This window comes from Scaptodrosophila lebanonensis, unplaced genomic scaffold, assembly GCF_003285725.1.
Source record: "Scaptodrosophila lebanonensis strain 11010-0011.00,11010-0021.00 unplaced genomic scaffold, SlebRS2 tig00000096-arrow-pilon, whole genome shotgun sequence".
NCBI classification, from domain to species: domain Eukaryota; kingdom Metazoa; phylum Arthropoda; class Insecta; order Diptera; family Drosophilidae; genus Scaptodrosophila; species Scaptodrosophila lebanonensis.
Window position 1 is genome coordinate 988,335 of NW_022060567.1, and position 19,746 is coordinate 1,008,080.

At 36.0% G+C, this 19,746-nt stretch overlaps 2 protein-coding genes across 5 annotated transcripts; both read left to right on the plus strand.

Annotated features, from left to right (window-relative positions):
- The first annotated feature begins 321 nt into the window (after nucleotides 1-321).
- LOC115627566 (cytochrome c oxidase assembly factor 7 homolog) lies at nucleotides 322-1,786 on the plus strand. The gene is made up of 3 exons (XM_030523289.1): nucleotides 322-496; nucleotides 658-947; nucleotides 1,008-1,786. Exons 1-3 carry the CDS (start codon nucleotides 397-399, stop codon nucleotides 1,398-1,400), a joined length of 783 nt encoding a protein of 260 aa, XP_030379149.1. The 5' UTR covers nucleotides 322-396; the 3' UTR covers nucleotides 1,401-1,786.
- Nucleotides 1,787-6,881: 5,095 nt separating this feature from the next.
- Nucleotides 6,882-19,070, plus strand: LOC115627563 (sodium/potassium/calcium exchanger 4). 4 transcript variants are annotated; one of them, XM_030523284.1, is made up of 8 exons: nucleotides 6,882-7,263; nucleotides 15,863-16,036; nucleotides 16,121-16,308; nucleotides 16,379-16,565; nucleotides 16,712-16,792; nucleotides 17,770-18,213; nucleotides 18,293-18,394; nucleotides 18,502-19,070. In XM_030523284.1, exons 1-8 carry the CDS (start codon nucleotides 7,230-7,232, stop codon nucleotides 18,837-18,839), a joined length of 1,548 nt encoding a protein of 515 aa, XP_030379144.1. In that variant the 5' UTR covers nucleotides 6,882-7,229; the 3' UTR covers nucleotides 18,840-19,070. The 4 variants fall into 4 exon arrangements, with proteins under 4 accessions (XP_030379144.1, XP_030379146.1, XP_030379147.1 ...); XM_030523285.1 differs by lacking the exon at nucleotides 6,882-7,263 and adding an exon at nucleotides 14,634-14,733; XM_030523286.1 differs by lacking the exon at nucleotides 16,712-16,792.
- Nucleotides 19,071-19,746: the final 676 nt, after the last annotated feature.

A 19,746-nucleotide genomic window follows, 5' to 3' on the forward strand; every position in this document is an offset into this window, starting at 1 on the left:
TGGAAATTTGATTCCATACATCCTGACACTGGTTCATCTGATTATATAGCTAATTTTAATTCTATTTAATCAGCTGATAGTCAGCTGTGTTATACATATATCACACATATAAACATATATGTACAGTTGGCAATTTGTATGAAAATAACGAAAAACATAAAGTGTTTTGATATGAATTAATCTAATATAGCTATTATAAAAAGAATACCCTTAATAGTTAAATAAATATCGATGCACTTCCATACTTCCAAAAATAATATGCAGCGATAGTATCGATAGGCCAATGCCGACTTACATCCCTATGACAGCAAAAGGCCGACAACAACACAACATATAGGGTAGATAGAAGCTTTGCTAATATTTACTATCAGTAAAACGGCGTGAATTAACTTAACAATGGCTTACGACTTAAAGAAGGAATCAGACGTGAAGGAATACATTGAAAAGTTAGGCATCGAATATCGATTTGGCTGTTATTCAGAAAAAAAACCAGAAGGTAAAATACAATATCTGGCAGAGAGAGGGCAACTGTTACACCAAAAACCAAAGCAGCTCTAACCTAGGTTTTTGCCCCTATAATTTAATTACAAAACATACTTGAATACATTATATGTCAAAAACACGCAGATCTACTACAAACTGAAACATTTATTGCAGTGTGCCATCTATTGGGCGATTATCTGGAGGGAATAAAGAAAGACTTTGAGAAAGCGGCCAAAGTATACAAATCAACATGTGACGATTATGGTTACGCAAAGTCCTGCTACAAATATGGAAACTATAGCTTTTTGGGTAAGGGCAAAAGCGGGACCAAAGGAGAGCCGCGCATTGCCTATCAATACTATGAAAAAGGTTGCAATTTAAATGATTCCGATGCGTGTTTGCATTCCGGATTGTTGCTAGTCTCGCGCTCGATGCCCAAAGAAATTGACAGAAACGTGGCCAAGGTGAGTTGGACAGTATTCAGCCAATCAGCATTCAATATTATTCAATCTATTGTTTTGTAGGGCCTAGAGTTCTTGACTAAAAGCTGTGACATGAACAATGCTACAGCTTGTTTTTATCTATCCGGCATGCACATCTCTGGCGTACAGAAAAAACCTGAAGATGCCGGTCAATCAACGGGAGGCTCTAATATATCTAGCAAAGGACTCAAAGACTCTGATTTCATTGTGTTAAAGGATATGAAGAAAGCTTTCCAGTTCGCATACAAGGCGTGCGAATTGCGTAACATGTACGCCTGTGCAAACTTGAGTCAAATGTATGCACGCGGTGATGGCATCGAAAAGAACGAAAAGGAGGCTGAAAAGTACAAGAAACTAGCATTGGAAATGCAGGATGAAATAAAAAAGCAACAGGAGACGCTCACCTTTCAGCAAGGATTGGGCATGCCCAATTGATAACTCTAATGGCCATGCAATATTTAGTTAAACAAATTTGGCTAAAATATTTGAAAATTTTTTCTTCTGCGTTTATATATTTGCTTTGCTGATTTTAGATAAATTGTTGCCTTTAAGTTTATTCCTATATCTGACTTACTTTTTAACAAAAAGTGACTATTTAATCTTACGCTCTGTTTTTAGTCACGCATTATCCTTGTGTATATATGAAAATTTTGCGTTTTGAAATGTTTAAATTACTTAGATATAATTGTTATCCGCACTGAGTGAGCAGTTTAGATTCAAAGCAACAAATCGGAAAGGTAAATTGATTTTCTTTGTATTGTAAAATTCTGTTGATATGTATGTGTACATATGTATATGCATATTATATGAAAACAAGTTTATAAATTTTGTTTGTGTTTGCTTATCACCTTCCTTGTGATAAGCGGGGAACTCGTAATTTTTCGTTCTTAGTTATATTCTTGAAACGCAATTGAATTAAAATTTTTAAATGGAATTTCTGTATAGAGGTTGACAGATCTTGTGTTATAGTATTATAAGTATGACTAAAATTGTGTAGTACCAGATTTATTAATTATGTATTACGGTGTTGTCTGCCGTATTGGGGATTGGCTTGTGGAACCCATTTTAAGAGATACATAAACAATCGATCATCGCCACAAGTTCAATTGATCTAGTCTATCTATTAATCTGCTTCAGTTTAAGCTTCCAAATTTTTTAAAGGTGATGAGCGAGCTTACATCAAGATTCAACATGATGGTCCGTAATCACAAATGCCGGGCTCTTCTAAGTTGTAAAGCTAAGAGTCTAATGATTGCATCGTCGAGTATATAAAATAACACAAGAATGGCCTGCTGGAGACGGATGGATTAACCCCCTGTAACACCCCTCGCAACTGTCCTAAGGAAAATTTATGTACATAACATAAAAATGAACAATGAATGAAAAGTAATAAAACCCTTTTAAAATTACAATAAAGGACAATAATGGAATGGAGCCACTGCACCCACTTCAAATATTTTACAGTTCTTTAATTTTATAATTTAATTAAAAATTAAATAAATCATAATAGAACAAAAAGTATATAATATATTCTAGTCTAAGGATTTCAGGAGAATCTACACACTTGTCCTTGTAAACACAGTTCATAAAACAAAGTATTAATTTTGACAGATCAATATGCTTATACACAAATAGATCCACATAAGCGCAATCCCGATGTCTGTTGATGCGTAAACGTATGTGGCAGAATTAAATTAATAATTTAAATTTAGAAATTTTAATTTATTTATTTTTATATATATTTTGTTATTGGAATTGGGTTCAGGGTATATAAGAGCTGCGGGTATTTGATCTGGTGAAATAAACAAATTATTGTGATAGTCTCTCCGATGACTCGGCACGCTATGCCCAAGATCTTAGTTAGAAATTTGGTTAGAAAGGAATAGTGGATAATCATTTGTAGGGGCCAGTCCGACAAGATTCACAGATTCTTTCGGAAGTAGCTGAAAATATGTTCTTTTAATGAGGAGAGGGATAGTTCGATAAAGTTTGAGCATAACACCCGAAAAGGATTGTGCAGGAGGGAACTAATTCCCTACATCTGTTGAGCAGAAGAGGCAAAAAGTTCCTTTTTGTCTGAATTCGAAAAAATAGGCTTCACATCAGTGAAGGACTTATGTATGCGGGAATGTGACAATATAAGGAATAGAAGGGAGTTCAGCAATAAACGCAGTGAAATATAAAGGGCCAAGTTGACTACCATGAAGTAATATTCGACCTGAGCAGTACTTTCTAGTCAGCTGGAGCAATAAATATGGCGAGGGACCTTAGTAGACCTATAAAAAGTTAAATAATAATTAAATACAAAAGTCAATAGAAGTTGGTTAAGAAATATTGAAAGTTGTCATAAATCAGTAGAAGTTAATTAGTAGTGCAAAAATGGACGGGAGTTGGATAAACGCTGCTAATTAAGAATAAATATGTGAATACTTTATAAAATGTAATCGATTGGACAAGATGGCATGCATAAATATTACTGAATATTAATTAATTCATTTTAATTTTAATTTCAACTTCTGTCGATTGTATTTGAAGAGTTTACTTTCAATGCTCTACGAGTATATGAAGTATAAATCAAATAATAGCAAATATGTATGTATGTGTGTGGCTACTTAACGTGGCAATCATCATGCTAATCTATTTGAATGCTATTATCTATATAGATTTCCAATGTCAGTTGGCAAACACGTTATTTTTCAACAGATACCACCACTTTATTGTTGGTTGATTAAACTTTGTACAAAGTTAACAAACAAATGTTCTAAAATTAAAGCGAATGTTAAGTGGAAAATAATTTGTTAATTCAGTAAAAGAGATATAATTAACAGATATACATGGTTAAGTCCAATAAAATTCCGCAATGTTAATTAAAGTCCAGTCATGAATATTACGAAACCTCTTGAAAATTGTTGAAGATAATACAGTAAAGAAAAGAAAAAGCCAACTTTTTAGGCTTTATAGTCTCTAAGCAAAATTAATAACAATAAATCAAGATAGCTTTTAAATAACGAGTCTGTTCCTTGGTAGTACGTAGAATGTTTACGAAATAGGGATAGCAATTGCATAACTACTTCTAAGCTACTAAGCTACATATATTCGCTGCCTCTCTTAAATAATTCTCTCTTGTCCACACTTTAGCTTCTTTCTATAATACCACTAAGGTATGCTCTTAAATTTTAATGGAAGTCAGATTAATGCCAAAATATTTTTAACCTTATTCTTATGACCTGAACAATTTACACCTACTTAAAACAAAAAAAAAAAGAAAGTTTTTATTGTATGAAAAGATTTCTGGGATTTGTGGATACATTGGAAAACAAACAAAAATTGGAAAACAAATAAAACACACTTTAAAAAGAAAGGTGTTTTGCTTTCGCGGAGAAGTACATTTCCAAGGGTACTCGTTGGACCTTAAAGTTATGTTTATGCTATTGTTGAACCATAAGAAACCAGATCCTGGTTTTTATCGATAACAGAGGAGGGTCTAGAAGATCCATAACTGCTCCGATCATCAATTTGTTTGAAGAAATTTCAAATATGCAGCTGAAATTGTGTCTGGCAATTGGTAGGATACTCGAGTGGTTTTGATTGCTCTGTTAAGTTTAGGGAACAGAAATTGAAGCGTTCAGACAATAGGAACCAAGCCCAAAAGTTACCCATAATCTAAAGTACCGTGGGAGTGACATGTACAAGTAAATATGTATACAGGTATTAATTTGATAATAACTTTGAAATAGATGAGTAATCTATAAGCAATTTTTAAGGCTTATTATAAATACAACTTACAAGTAAATAATCATTTAAAGCTTGTAAAATATTAATTTGGTTGAATTCAGAATACCTTTCGAGCTAAATGGTTCTTCTGTTATTCGCTTAGTGTTTGGTATTTTGTGAAATACCCATTTACTTAGTGATATAAATAAAATATAATTTCCAGTTTTCATGGTGTAGACTAATGGAAAAAAGCAGAAATCCCATTTTTATTTGATCGTCTTTGAGCTGAACATTGGACATTGTTGCTTGATTTAATAAAGTTAAGTTCTAAAATAGAGGAATTACAATACCGAGAGATAGCTAGAAGTTAAAATTACTGTAGAAAAGGTACATAGATTAAAGCGAGGCCTTCCGTATTTCGCCAGTCAACAGGGAGTGGCCAATTGAAGTTGCGTTGAAATAGATAACATGCCGAACTAAAAAAGAATTACAACTTGATTTTAATAACAGAATACAAAATGGCACAAATATCCCAATTGGAGGCCAGCCTTAGTGGATACGATCCACACTGATAGCTGAAGTTGGCAATCAAATGGGATTGGATAGTTGATATTTTGCTGTCGGTCTGCCTGATTGTTTGCCATACGTGACAATGCGCAGCACCTTAATTCTGGCTGCCATGTTCAAATTTGTGGCACGAGTCGGGCAATTAGTTGATCGCTCTACCATGACTTGACCTTTGTCTGCATAACTTTGTCATATGTATGTGCTTATGAATGTATATTTAAAGATGTATGTACATATGTATGTTTGTATATGTATATTGTATGGGGGTATGGAAGCCGTAGTCCATGCTCAAATTCGTTAAAATGCCCAAATGGCCGGGTAGTAATGGAGACTATACGACGACGACGTCGGACGATAACTACAGTCTACAGACAATGGACATACATACCGTACTATACATATGTATGTATGTACATATAAACGTATATATGTATGTATGCACGAGTATGTTTGGGAGGGAGTGTGCGGCTAGTAGCATGCAATCTGTTGTACTTACAAGTACATGTGTATGTGTGTATGAGTGTATGTGTGTAGTTAGTTAAACGAACGTACGGTACAAACAATTGTATGAGCGCACACAACACAAACAGCAACAACAATTGCAGCAACAACAATAACAGACCAAATGTGTTCTATAGAAAAATCAAGCTCGACAAATTTTACGCTCAGTTTCGACTAAATCGTTCAAAACACCGATTCAGTTTAACGTCGACGTCGGCGGTATCAAGACAATACAGAAAACCCCCAAACCAAACTAAAAATCAAGCCAAGCCAAGCCGCAAGTCATAGCCAGGCGATCAACATAAGGCTCCATTCCATTCCGTTCAGTTCAGCGCAGCTCAGCTCAGCCCAGAACAGCTTCGCCTCAACCTCAGCCTCAGCCTCAACCGCAGCCGCAGCCTCACTTCTCAGTCTCAATTTCAGTTCCAGGCAGGCACAGGCAACAGCACTGCCTTCGGCGATACAGCTAGACAGAGAGAGGAGACACTGTGGGAAATAAAATGCGAAAGATATGTGCTAACTGAGCATACAAACGCACACACCCACATCCCACATATGTACATACTATTGCCCATTGTTGTGGCAGAGAAAAATACGAAAAATAGCCAACAAGCTTGCGCTGGCTGTTTGATTTTCATTTTCTTCTTCTCTCAATTCTTTTTTTTTCGTGTGTATCTTTGTATTTCGAGTAAAAAATAATAAAGTGTGTGTGATAAACAAGTGACAAAAAAATAATAAAATTATATCTTCCCATACACACGAGTACGTACATACATACATACATAAATAACGACGTGGCAGTCGTAGTCGCAGTCGCTGTCGCTGTCAAAGACGAAGCTGTTGCCGAATCAGAAGCCAAAGCCGAAGCTTGAGCGGCTTTTATGATTGCCCCTTGATTTATGCCTTAAAGTAGCCGACGCGAAATGCATTAAGTGAGACATTTTGTTGTTGCGGTCGTTGCGTGTGTTACAGTGTGTGTGTGTATGTGTGTGTGTGTGTGTGTGTGGCTGTGTGGCTGTGTGGCTGTGTGCCTGTGTGTTCGGTGTGTAAAGTGTCGTGCCACGCCACGGCGCGCCTTGTGTCTCAAAGCGGCACGACAATTGAAATTGAAATAACGCGCGTTTCCAACTGCTGGGCATGCTACATATTATCTGAGCAGCCGCCATACCATAGACTATAGTTATAGCTATAGGCTATAACTGCTGACTTCAGTTCATGCACACACACACAAAGACATTCTATACACTTGTGTGTCTGCTGTGTGCTTTCCAGCATCCCAGTGGTGGGGCTCTGAACTGAGCGTCGATCGTCGAGCGTACCGTTCCGTTCCGTAGCGTTGCGTTGCGTCGCGTCGCGTCGCGCGCATCTTAAAACCAAATCAACACCATTTGAAGTGCCAGAGATTGAGATTGAGATTGCGCTTCACATAAGCGGTGCAGCGCAGTTTACGAGTGTCCATCACCACTACAACACCGTGCAGCAATGGAAGACTATTGGGGTCTTAGCAGCACTACGGGTACATACCTCTATACAAATAATTAACAAAAGAAACTGAAAAATAGACATAATTAAATAATAAATAAATTAAAAAAAATTAATTAATAAAATAAAACCACTAAATTAACGATCCAACAAAAACAACAACAATCTCAAAACAATCCAAGAAACTATAACTAAAGACAAACTGCCACATGGCTTGATGATTGGACCTCAAATAGGTGACACTAAATTAATTAAAAGCTAAAGTGCCAAAGTGCTAAAAAAAAAACTTAATTCAATAAAACGAAAATTTCAACAAGAATAATAATGCTGATACATACATATGTACATATGTATGTATAACATACATACACATAAACAAACATACAAACAACTTGGTTCTTTTTGTTGCGCCGCCAGTGCGGCAGATGTTGAAATTGATAAATAAATTAAAGCTCGTAATGCAACGCAATTAGCTGTGTGTGTATGTGTGTGTGCGCCACAAACACATGCATACGAAAAAAATTAACATGGACTAATGACGTCATTGAGCAAAGCTCTAACGACGGATCAGCTCAAGCCAAGCCAGGCCGAATCGTCATTCTCGTCGGCGATTAGAAATGAAATGATTTTTCTGCACATTAGGCAGCTCGCCACCTTTCTCTCTCTCTCACTCTCTCTCTCTCTCTCTGTCTCTCTCAGCATCCCTTTCCCTCTTCCTCTCTCACCTTCTCACACGCCATATGTGGGTGGGTATGTGTGGTGTGTGTGTGTGTGCGTGCACCTCTATATATACATCTGTATGTGTACATATGTGTGTGTTTGTGCGCATAAACTAAAGCATGGATCAATTGTCTAAATTGGCTCATTAAGTGAAACTTAATGACATTTACTATGCACACACACACAAACAAACACGCATAAGCACACTATACATAGATTTGTTGTTGCTGATTTTGTTGTGTTAGCATTGACTTTTATTTATTTATTTATTTTTTCTTTTTTGAAAATCTAATTTTTATAGATGACTTCATTTTTGTTGTTGATGTCGCTTTTGTACAACGTTGCGTATGCGTAATATCTAATTGAAATATACATACTATATGTATGTTGATCTATGAATGTTATTATAATTTCTAAACTATCCAAAAATGCAACAACACATTTTTGTTCAATAATGGTCAACCTTTACAAATAGTTTCTTTTCCACTTCAATCAATCAATCAACTGAATACAAAAACTATATAAATACTAAAAAAATAAATAAAATAAAAAAACCCGATACACTCATTTATTTACAAAAGTAAAAGTGATTTGCGATAAATAAAGTGGAAAGTGTAAATTGCGTTCAGATACAAAATGGAAAATAAAAATAAGTGAAAATAAACTATGTTTTCAACTTTGGAGTTGGGAGAACACGTAAATTTTGAGCAAAAACACTATTTTCCAAGAGTGTCTTGCCCTTTTTTTTGGTTTTTTTTATTTTGATTTTTGGTGGTTGTCCCGTGCCCAACTCTTCAGCCTTAAATTAAATGCAAATCAAGCTTCAAGCCATTCAATAAACAAAAACAAGAAGAATAAAACGAAAAACAAATATAAAATGCGCTTTGTTAGTCGGCAATGAAGCATAAAATCAAAACAAAATTCAAAAACAACTACGCATTGAGTTCAAAATAAAGAAATCGGGCAAATGGCCCGTGAGTTTTGTAAACACTCTGCTCTGCAGCATAAAATAATTACGACTGGCCTACGTGGCGTATGAGTAACGCAGTACCGGAAATACATGCTAACCAGTTTCGCGTGAACTCTTCACCACCTCAGATGAAGCAAACAAAATAAAAGTTACTATACAAACCAAATTTAATAAACTAGGTCGGTAGGTAAATGTGGTGGGTATAGTGTTAGGCTCCTACATATCTGGTCAACAGCATAAATCTTCCATCTAAGATCAAGGAATTCGAGTACTTGGGCCAGCGAGCTCTTCTCATTTAAAGGGAAACTAATTACATAATACACTATTTTTATATACAATTGTTTTGTTTTTTTTTTATACATATATACAATAAGTAAAGAGGAATAAATGCTTTATTTAATCACATATCCTTCCGCCTCGAAGAAGCATTACTAAAAAGCTTCCGGATAAATATTTAAAAATAAGTAATAAGAGACTCTTTTCATTCGTAGTGTTTTAGTTCTAGGTTGTTAGGAATTCGTAATATATTTTGGAGTCTGATCGAAATTCTTATTATTGTTAGAAAAGACACTTATTAGAAAGTCTTTTATACTTCTAGTATGTATTATCTTTTCTGCAAGTGCATACACATAGAGCTTGACTGCCAGAGGCAAAAACGTTTAAAAAGTGTAATCTTACTTCTGAGATCCGAAATTAATTGTGAAGTGAAGCTCATTAATGCATAGCAGAAGCGCAATTCATGGGATACAATGGGATACAAAGATTTAAGAATGAAAGTATATATATATATATATATATATATATATATATATATATATATATATATATATATATATATATATATATATATATATATACTTTCATTCTTAAATCTTTGTATCCCATTGTAGTGCAACAGCCTTGAAGTGCTATTTCCAATACGTTTGTCTCCCCCTTAAATGCACCAATACTCTCTTACAATAAATTATACGCTTCGGAATTGCTTAGAAGAACGTTAATTTGGTAGAAATCGGTGGAACATGAAATAGCTTTCGCTATTTTGGTTGCCCACTTTTACATACGAGTATGTGAATATAGTAGGCCTCCTGTACATTATATAAGCACCCACAATTCGTGGGTACTTGCATGTATGTATGAGCCTAAGCTAGAGAATAATACAAAAAATCTCCCGCTGGGGTGCAAAGCTAAAGAAGCACACATAAAAACTCAATATGTCTAAAGAAAGTCTAACTAACTAAAAATTACGGGCTGGCATATACACATACACATGATCTGCTTGGATGTGTGCTCTATAACAATGTGTATCCACACACACACACACATACACAGTCAATACATATGTGCGCACAACATTTGATATGGAGATCGGAATAAAAAGTAACTTAAACGGTACACAAAAGTCATATTAAAACATATTGTCGCGTTGATTTTTCTTACTGATGTCTCTATATAAGTATACTAGCTAAGTATGTGTGTGTGTGTGTGTTTGTGTACGTGCTAATACGTGTGTACTAAGGTATGTAGTCAGTTGGAGGAAGTGTGTATGTACTTACATATCCATTTATTGTGATACGCTTAACGCCTGGCAAAACAAAGAGGCAAAACATTTTGCTCCAACTAGGCGTATACGTTATATCCAATTTCCAATTCAACAGAGCCGTTTTCGATTGCAAAGTAACCAAAGTAACAGCCGTTGCCACTGCTTCGTGTGCATAAACACTAAACGTATAAAATATCATCAAATTTTTGAAAAGATTAACAGATGTTCCGCTGAACATTCCAGGAATTCCATACAAAAAAAGGTGGTAATTCTCGTCTATATTGAACAGAACTTTCCAGAAAGTGAAAAGAATGGAAATAGTAATAGAGATTATTAGAAAATGTAGTAATAAAATAGAATATTTATTTCAATAGAGATATTCTTTATAGCACCGGTAAATAACATTTTTGAATTTGTATATAAAGCATAAATACTTTCTTGTAAAGTCAACACAAGAGTAGACTTGAACATATCTATGTTTTGTATGACCTCTTAGTTTAGTCATTAATATTGTTTTGGTTTTTATGCCCATATAATTACTATCAAAAGCCTCGAGATCGAGTTACACAACCTAAGTTACCATTTTATATAGTATATAGTAGCTGTCGATCCTCGAATGGCGTTTTGTTTATTGAAATTGTCATATATCTGAGCCGGTGAATTCTCCTATATTTACAAAACAATTAATGATAACAATTTTTTGTTTGATATCTTGCATTTATTTTAATTTTCATACAACGATTATATGCAAGTAATGCAGAAATTGAAAGGGTAGTTGATGTGGTCGGTAGGTACACCTTGATTCAGTTAAAAGCTGATTGTTCAACTACATATTTGAGGTGACTAAGCCTTTCAATGTCGTTAAGCTCAGAAGCTTTTAATCAGCTTCTATTCGCCGCTTAAAGTATGTCTACTAATGAATACTTTTTCCAAACACTTTAACAGTGTGATGACTACCGCTCCATTAGTAATGCCCACATTTAATTGGAATTTAAAAATAAAGGATTGTGCCCCAATCAATAATCACAAGAGTTTTAATCCTCACCACACTGAGAAAATAAATGACAACCATGCTCTAAACAACAACAATCTCTATTCAAAAGAAAAATATAAGAATTGAAAGAATTTCAGACTCATTCTCTCAACGGATTTACACTTGGAACTCAACATACTTTGTTGGAGTCCCCCAAAATTAATATAAAATTGTTTTTAATCAGTTGATGGAAAGACCATTAATTGCAATAAGTGCTAATGGTTGGGGCTTGTCTTTAACAAGGGACGAAACCTCCCAGTCACAAGAGTTCCCCTATTATTTCTTGTATATATCCTTCAACTTATATAGTAAATATTTGGTTGTTCTTCGCAGTTTCAAAAGCCAATTGTTTTAATATCTTTGCATTTAGTTTTTGTGGATTTTCCTTTAAATGTATAAGAGTGTCAGAGTTTTTATGGATGATTTATGCTTTTAATTCCCTTTTCAAAGACAGTTTTTGTTAAATTATTGTGTTACTTGCGCTTTATTTACACTTTTCATTTGACAGTACCTACATTTCATTTCTTGATGAGCCTTATAACTTAAATGTGTTCATATTTCCCATATTTGTTTACTGAATCTTATACCCCCAGATAGAGAGAGTTGTGGAAGCTAATATTCAACATGAATTCCACCAGAATGAAGCAAGAAACAAATTCACGCCTTTCAATTAGTTGTATGTGTTTTTTATAAAAAAAAAATTCCCAATAGGAAAAGTTATTAAGCTGTTATATATGTTATATGTTATAGAAATATTGAAAGGGCCTCACGTAATGTGTGACTTAAAGAATTTAAATAACGATGTTGGAAAGCCTGTTGAGACCGTCAATTTCAATCTCTTTTTATGATGAAATTTTCTAAAATTGCGCCACTCTGTACATACTTACTGGCGTATGTACACATCTACATACAAGTATATAGTACATCTATGCATGAGCGATGTACACGTATGTGGCTTTATTTGTTTGACCCGTCACTTCTTTTACTGTTAATATGTGACACTTATTAAATTAAAGTGAACTTAATTAACGGTGATTGAATGTTTTTCTGATTGCTATCCACGATAAATTTATTATCATTAGCACGGCTCCAACAGCCCCCGAGGCTGTAAGTGTTTGCTAAGAATTGTTGCATTATGCGGGCCGGACCAGATCGGCAGTTAAGTTACAAATGCGTTTTATCAATTGACCTCAGCCAGTGGCATCGCGTTCGTTCGTGTTGTTGTTGCTGTTGTTCTTTATGTGCTCCCTATTATTATTTTTTCTCGCTCTATGTCTAGCACGCCAAAGTTAATGCATGTATTTGAGTGTATAGGTGTGTATATAATATACTATATCGTATGAAGAGCAAACCCAAACGAAAATTGCCGTCAATTGTTTATCGAAAGTTTTTCGTGATTACTTTATTACTGTGTTTCCACTATCTTTCAACTTTTCTATATCTATTTTGCATTCACAATGGAATTATACATACATATATGCTACTTATACTCGTATGAATGTTTCTTTGTGCCTGAGTGCTTTTTAGAAACGAGTGTCTCAACGAACTCTTACAGATTAGTTTCGAAATTGCAGTACACCTTCCGAACATTTCATTAAATATTGGAAGCAGCCAATAGATTGCTTAAGCCCTGAAATTCTTACTTGAGGCTTGTCGTAACAAAAATAAATAAATTAAGAGTTTTGCGGAAGCGAACGGATCGTTTTTTAATTCTTGTTTCCTCTTGAGAAACGTTCGAGTCGTTTAAAAACGGCTTAAGGACAATTTATGTTATTTTTTTTTTAAATACCAAGTAAATATAAATCAACAGCAAGCTTGCTAAACGAATAATTATCTTTTCGACCTCCAAAAGAAGGGAGAGAGAAAGTAAGCGAGAGAGGTCCAAAGCTGACATAATGTCAATTGTTATATTCAAACTTTGACTGGAAACTTGGTCACTTCTGGATCAAATTTCCCAAAACCAAGCTTTGAACGCAATTAAATAAATTGTTTATTATTATGTACTATTTTCATTACTTATATTTTTATATATATTCACATATATACAAGTACATATGTACCAAATTATTTTTTAGCATTGTTTTAAAAGCGTCACAGAATACAGATTATGAAATGATTATGGAAAATGACTTTACTTAAAAAAATTCGAAAAATTATACATTTCAAAAATGTATCTCCATATAGTGACCAATGCTTTCATAATTAACTTACACGGATGTTGGACCGTAGGTAAAGGGGCGACTGCCACAATTGTTCTATCTTGTATCCATTCATGTCATCATAATTTACTACAAATTGATGTTAAATGATAAATGGTTCAGTACTAGCAATAGGTTGAATTTTACCCACAAGATATTTAAGTAATTTTTCTTTTGCTATACATATAGGGCTTGGTAGCGAAGAAAAATTGTAGACATCTATGGACCCACAAATCTTCAAGAAAATTAACAAAGACTTGATATTAATAAACAAATTGGTACATACATATATGTGACATGACAATTTAACGTATTACTCACGATTACCGTAATTGTCCTGTTCTGTTATATGCTCCGCATCTATTGAATGGATCACGAAAGGTAATGGAGGTTGATCAATTAGAAAGAACAAATATTGTACAAATTGCTTAGTTGCTGGCAAGCTTCAGTTTTCATTTCCATTTGGCAAGTGATGCTATGGATCCGCAGAGAATGGGGATGGGAATGCGGCTGGTGCTGGGTCTTGGGCTCAAGTCTAAGTCTGTTTTTAGATCGCCGACATATGCGTCTGTTTTGTTTAATTTGATGACATCAAAGTGTATTTGTCGTTTCCGTTGAAGAAATTAAAAGCGAGAAACAAAAGGCAATAAGCACGATAGCCGCCAGAGTCGCCAACATCGCCGCCAACTACGCCGCCACCAGCACCACCTTGTTGGTGGTCGCATATTTGATCGATGATCAAGTACGCAGCTCAATAGGCGGGTTTCTTTGACTGCTCGGGTTTTTTTGTTTTTAAATAGTTTAGCCTACTACTGCTACTGTTGCTATAGTTTCTATTCCTGCACTTGATCGGCCCAGTCATGTGGTCATTGTTGCTGCTTCATCGGTTTAGTTGTTTGCCGGCGCTTGAGACTGTCGCAAAAAGATTATTCTTTAAGAATTAGTTTTTCATACAAAAGAGTGGAAGTGTTTTTTGTTTTTCTTTTCTTTTTTCTTAATGCTTATACATATATGTGTGAAAAGCCGCTGACGGAACATGAAATGTGCGTAAAAATATTATTATTGTAGGTTACTTATGAAGGGCCTACAATGGATTGGCCCGCAAGGGAGTTACTTGAAGATTCTTGAAGCTTTATATTACAATAATACAGGTCTTAGCTCCCAATCAAAGCGTTTTAGAGTTCGAAGTAAGCTACTCATATTTGTAGTCTGAATAGTGTGATTAAATCGTTATTGCATTTACGATTTTTTAATAACATTATTTTGCCTTTCGCTATCGTGCTTGTATTTGTTAGTCACAGCTTGGTAAAACAAAAAATTTAAATAAGTTGGTAGACTTATTTAATTTGTTCTATTTAACATAGGTTTTTTTTAAGTATTCAAAATAAAATTTGTCCTTCTGTTGTTGTGCTCAGTAAACAGGAAAGATTTATCGAGAGTTTGGTCAATTGTAAGGGAATAGATGAATCATTTTTATTTTTGTTTGCGCAAATTAGTTTAGATAATATTATTAATGATTGGGCAGCATTAGAAGACTGCTTTGATTATACAAGTATAAGCCTTTGTAGTACAGAAAACTTGATCGTTAGCTCCAAGCATAGAAGCATTACAAGAAACGCATTGATCTTTCTTTATTAATGAGAACATTTGATCGCTTAATACCAATTTATACTATCACGATAAGGGTCATTGATGTTGTTAGTTTTCTAGAGTATTTAGAGAATTGTATATAAAAATATTCCGGAACTAACCATTTCTTCAAATATGATCAACTTCATCTATATTATACTGGTTTACCACTCTATGTTAGCTTTTTAATGTTGAAAGAGGCCTGCACTGCGAAGTTAAGTGTGAGGGCCCCCTTAAGTAGGCAACGGTATTTGTATGCCTCATTAATTGCTTAATCTACAAGTATTATTAAACTTCGTTTTTGTTTCTATTTCGGTTTGAAATTCAATTAAACTTGGTTTGTGTGCATCTTAACACTTTACAGGTTAATTAAAAAGAAATTGTTATGATTAAAATATTGCGTATATGTCATTATCCCAGTTACTTCCAAACTGTTCGGATTAATTTTCATAGCACCGAAGGGAGTTGGTTTCGCAACTCGAAACTAATTTGTTGATGTTTTTGCCGATCTGTTAACAGGTTCTCTTTGAATTTATTTCACAGATATAAATTGCACTCAGCCCGCCATTGATGACTTCCCCAGAGATTTATTCACGGAGGCGCAAAGACAGTCCGGTGCTGTTGTACTTCATGTAATAGCAAGTTTATATTTATTTGTAGCATTAGCAGTAGTATGTGATGAGTACTTTGTGCCAGCAGTTGAGAAAATATGTGCAGGTAAGTGCTGTTCTATTCCACATCATTTTTAATCCCAGTTGTATCCACTCGATCGCCAACTTGATCTATATTCCACACCTTTAGCACTCAATATGTCCAACGATGTGGCGGGCGCCACATTTATGGCCGCCGCAACATCAGCACCAGAGCTCTTTGTCAATGTGATAGGCACATTCATCACGGAGGGCGACATTGGGGTTGGCACCATTGTGGGCTCGGCCGTCTTCAACATATTAGCCGTGGCCGCCTGCTGTGGCATTGGCGCTGGCATGGCAAGTATCTTCACATTTATACATACATAAATGCTCTGCAAAATTTAACGGATGTTTAATGTCGTTGCAGACCATACCGCTTGATTGGTGGCCACTAACGCGAGATAGCATTGCCTACGGGGTGACAGTGGCCATTTTGATTTGTGTGATGCATGACGAGCGTGTGGAGTGGTATGAGGCGCTCATATTGGTATCCCTGTACGCGGTCTATTTGGCGGTTATGTATTTCGACAAGACGTTCCAGAAGTGCGCCAAAGGTGGGTATTGGTTGCCTCAGAACGCTGGGCACATTCTCTCATCCCTTAACACAACAGCCCACAACACCCAAACATTTTTAGAGCTCCTTCATTTCTGGTACAACATACAAACAAAGAAACAAAACTCTCACATCTTACACACACAGGTGGCGTTAAACAAGCTCGCTCGCGAAGCCGCTCCTCCAACTGCAGCATCCACACAAAGAACAGCAATGAGAAGGAACCAGGTATACCTAGACCCGATAACTCATCGCAGACAGTTATAACTTAACTAACTTAGCACAAATCAATTCAAGAATCAAAGCCTTCACCTAGCGTTATTAGTTTGCTTTTAAAATGTATACTGTAAATTGGTTAATGTGTCGCACAGAAGAAATATTTCTAATAGATCTAAATAGGCCATTCGTTCCTTTTTTAATGCACCAGCCATAAAACATAGCAGCCATAGGAACGATCGGGATCGGGATCGGGATAAATATAGATCAACAAATTATACCCCTTCTTATAGTTATTCCTACGACATATTTTGATATATATATCTGGTGATGGCACGGTCACTTTAAAAGTGTACAAAAAAATAGAATTCCTAATGAGTGTAGTTGTTACAAGGAACCAAGCAGATGTATGAATTATCATTTTCCAAAGTTTGGTTTGCAGAAATCTAAATTTAAAAAAAAATAGTTGAAGGAGTAAATTGCAAAAGTTTTATTATTGTATTGCTTTATTGATGTACGAGGTCCACAAAGTGCCATGACCATAGAAGGATCGTTTGAATTGCGCCCATTAGACAGACAATTAGAAGTTCCAATAAAAATTACACTGCGATTTCATGTAAAAATCTCATAATAACACAATCGATACAGAATTGATTTATTAACTGTTCAAATTGCTATCGTATTTTGGAATTACGAGTACCAAAGTTTTTTTTAATGCTGAAAAAATGGTTATATAAGAATCGAGTCATTGTACATTTTAATGGGGAAATGGAATTTTTCCCTTTTTTAATTAAGGCAACTATTTTTTAAGAGATAAGATACAATGTTGACGTCATGACGGCTTGAGTTTCGTTAATGATAACATGAGTTAACGGGTCGTACACATCATACAAACCGTTTTCCAATACTTACTTGTAATATCCCCTTTGGCTATTCCCCTGATATACTCGTAGTTGTATGCACTTACAAAATGACATTAATTATTGCAGAAATTGTCGAGAATCGCATTTGCCAGAACATGGCAACAATTCAACTAAATGGGGGCCTCAATAACGATCAAGCCAAGGTTGCCACCACGAACGCCTCTAATGCAGCCTCGATAGGTGGCGCTGCGATTCCCACAGCTCCACCTGGTGCCCTGCCGGTGCCGGTGGCGGCAATTGTTGACAGCGCCGAGGCAGAGGCTCAACCAGTGGCCGTGGCCGAGGAACAGGAACAGGAGGGCTACTCGCTGCTTACCTATCCGAAGGACAAGAGCTGCTTTGCACAGTTCACCTGGATCATCATCTGGCCCATCCATCTGCTCTTCCGTATTGCCATACCCGATTGCAAAAAGGCAAAAAATAACAAAATCTTTCCACTGACCTTCATCATGTGCATTGTCTGGATTGGCTCGTTGTCGTATGTGGTAGCGTGGATGATCACCATAATTGGTATGATATGCCAGCCTCTTTGCCCATCCCTCAATATTTCATATATATTTTATAATCTCTTTGCGTTTGCGTCTCACAGGCGACACACTTAAAATACCCGATTCGGTAATGGGCATCACCTTCCTCGCCGCTGGCACCAGCGTGCCTGAGGCAGTCTCCAGCGTGATTGTGGCCAAGCGCGGTAAGTTGAAGAGAACTAATTTTTGACTTGTCGCAAAATCTCACCAGTTTCTCCCTTTCTATCTCTCACTCTCTCCCTGTCCCTCTCACTCTTTCTCCAATAAATAGGTCATGGCTCAATGGGCATTTGCAATTCAATTGGCTCGAATACCTTCGATATTCTACTGTGCCTGGGTGTTCCCTGGCTGATCAAGGCCGTCTTCTTCCCAATACAGCCGGGCCAGAACTATGTGGCCATCAATTCCGCCGGCCTGGAATACTCGGCCATTACACTGCTCTCCACTCTGTTTCTACTTTATCTGACGTTCTCCACGAATAAGTTTAAGCTGGACAAGAAGGTGGGCACAGCGTGCCTGGTCATGTATTTGGTTTTCATGGTGTTTGCCTCACTTATCGAACTCAATGTGTTCTTCCGCGTCAATCTACCGACGTGCGGACGGTCATGAGTGCGCTTGGGGCGCGAGGCACGCTCAGGTCGAGCAGAAACGAGTCTTCGGCGTGGAGTGCAGTCGTTTAATTAATTAATACGTATTTTCTGTTCTATTCTATCTACCTTGATAGTTGAGTTACGTTATGCTGTTATTGTAATAATACTTTTTTTTTATTATTATTAAAGTAGACATTTTCATGAAATTTGATCGCAGTCGCAGTGGTGATGTGAAGAGATGAAAAACCAAACAAACAACAAATTCAATAATGTATTTATATGATTAATATATGAGATTTAACAAAGATAAATACCAGAGTGTTTCATTCCTAATTGATATGGACAAGAGTAAATACTATAAGCAAGTCCGACTTTGCGATGTTTTGATAAACAAACATTAAAGACGAACAAGCAGACCCGTAATGTCTACAGCGATTATAACGCCAGGCACCCGCCTACTTACTACTTACAGGCATAATATGGGGCTTACGATGCCTCCTCCTGCTTTTTATATACTTTTGGCGCTAAGAATTTAAGTATACACTTCACCCATTGGGCTCTGGTTAAAAAATGAACCACTTACAACGGTTGCAAACGTGAAAGCTCCAACAAATCACAGATGTTCCCCCCTCAATAAATTTAGCCAAGGCTGACAATTTTTTCAGGCTAATACACTATCTCACTGTAAAACCATTTAATATTTTGTTCGTTTTATCGCAACTGGGAGAGTTTTTTAGGCTTGAACACGTATGTATACTCGTAATTCGATTGGAGTGTTACTGACAGAGCGACGTCTGCCTAATTATACGTATTGGATGTAGTCCGATTAGCAAACTGCCACACATACGATAAAATACAAATAAACAAATACTATAGCTGAGTGAGTTACATGAGAGCGGGCTTCGAAAAAAAGTTTCGTAATTAAA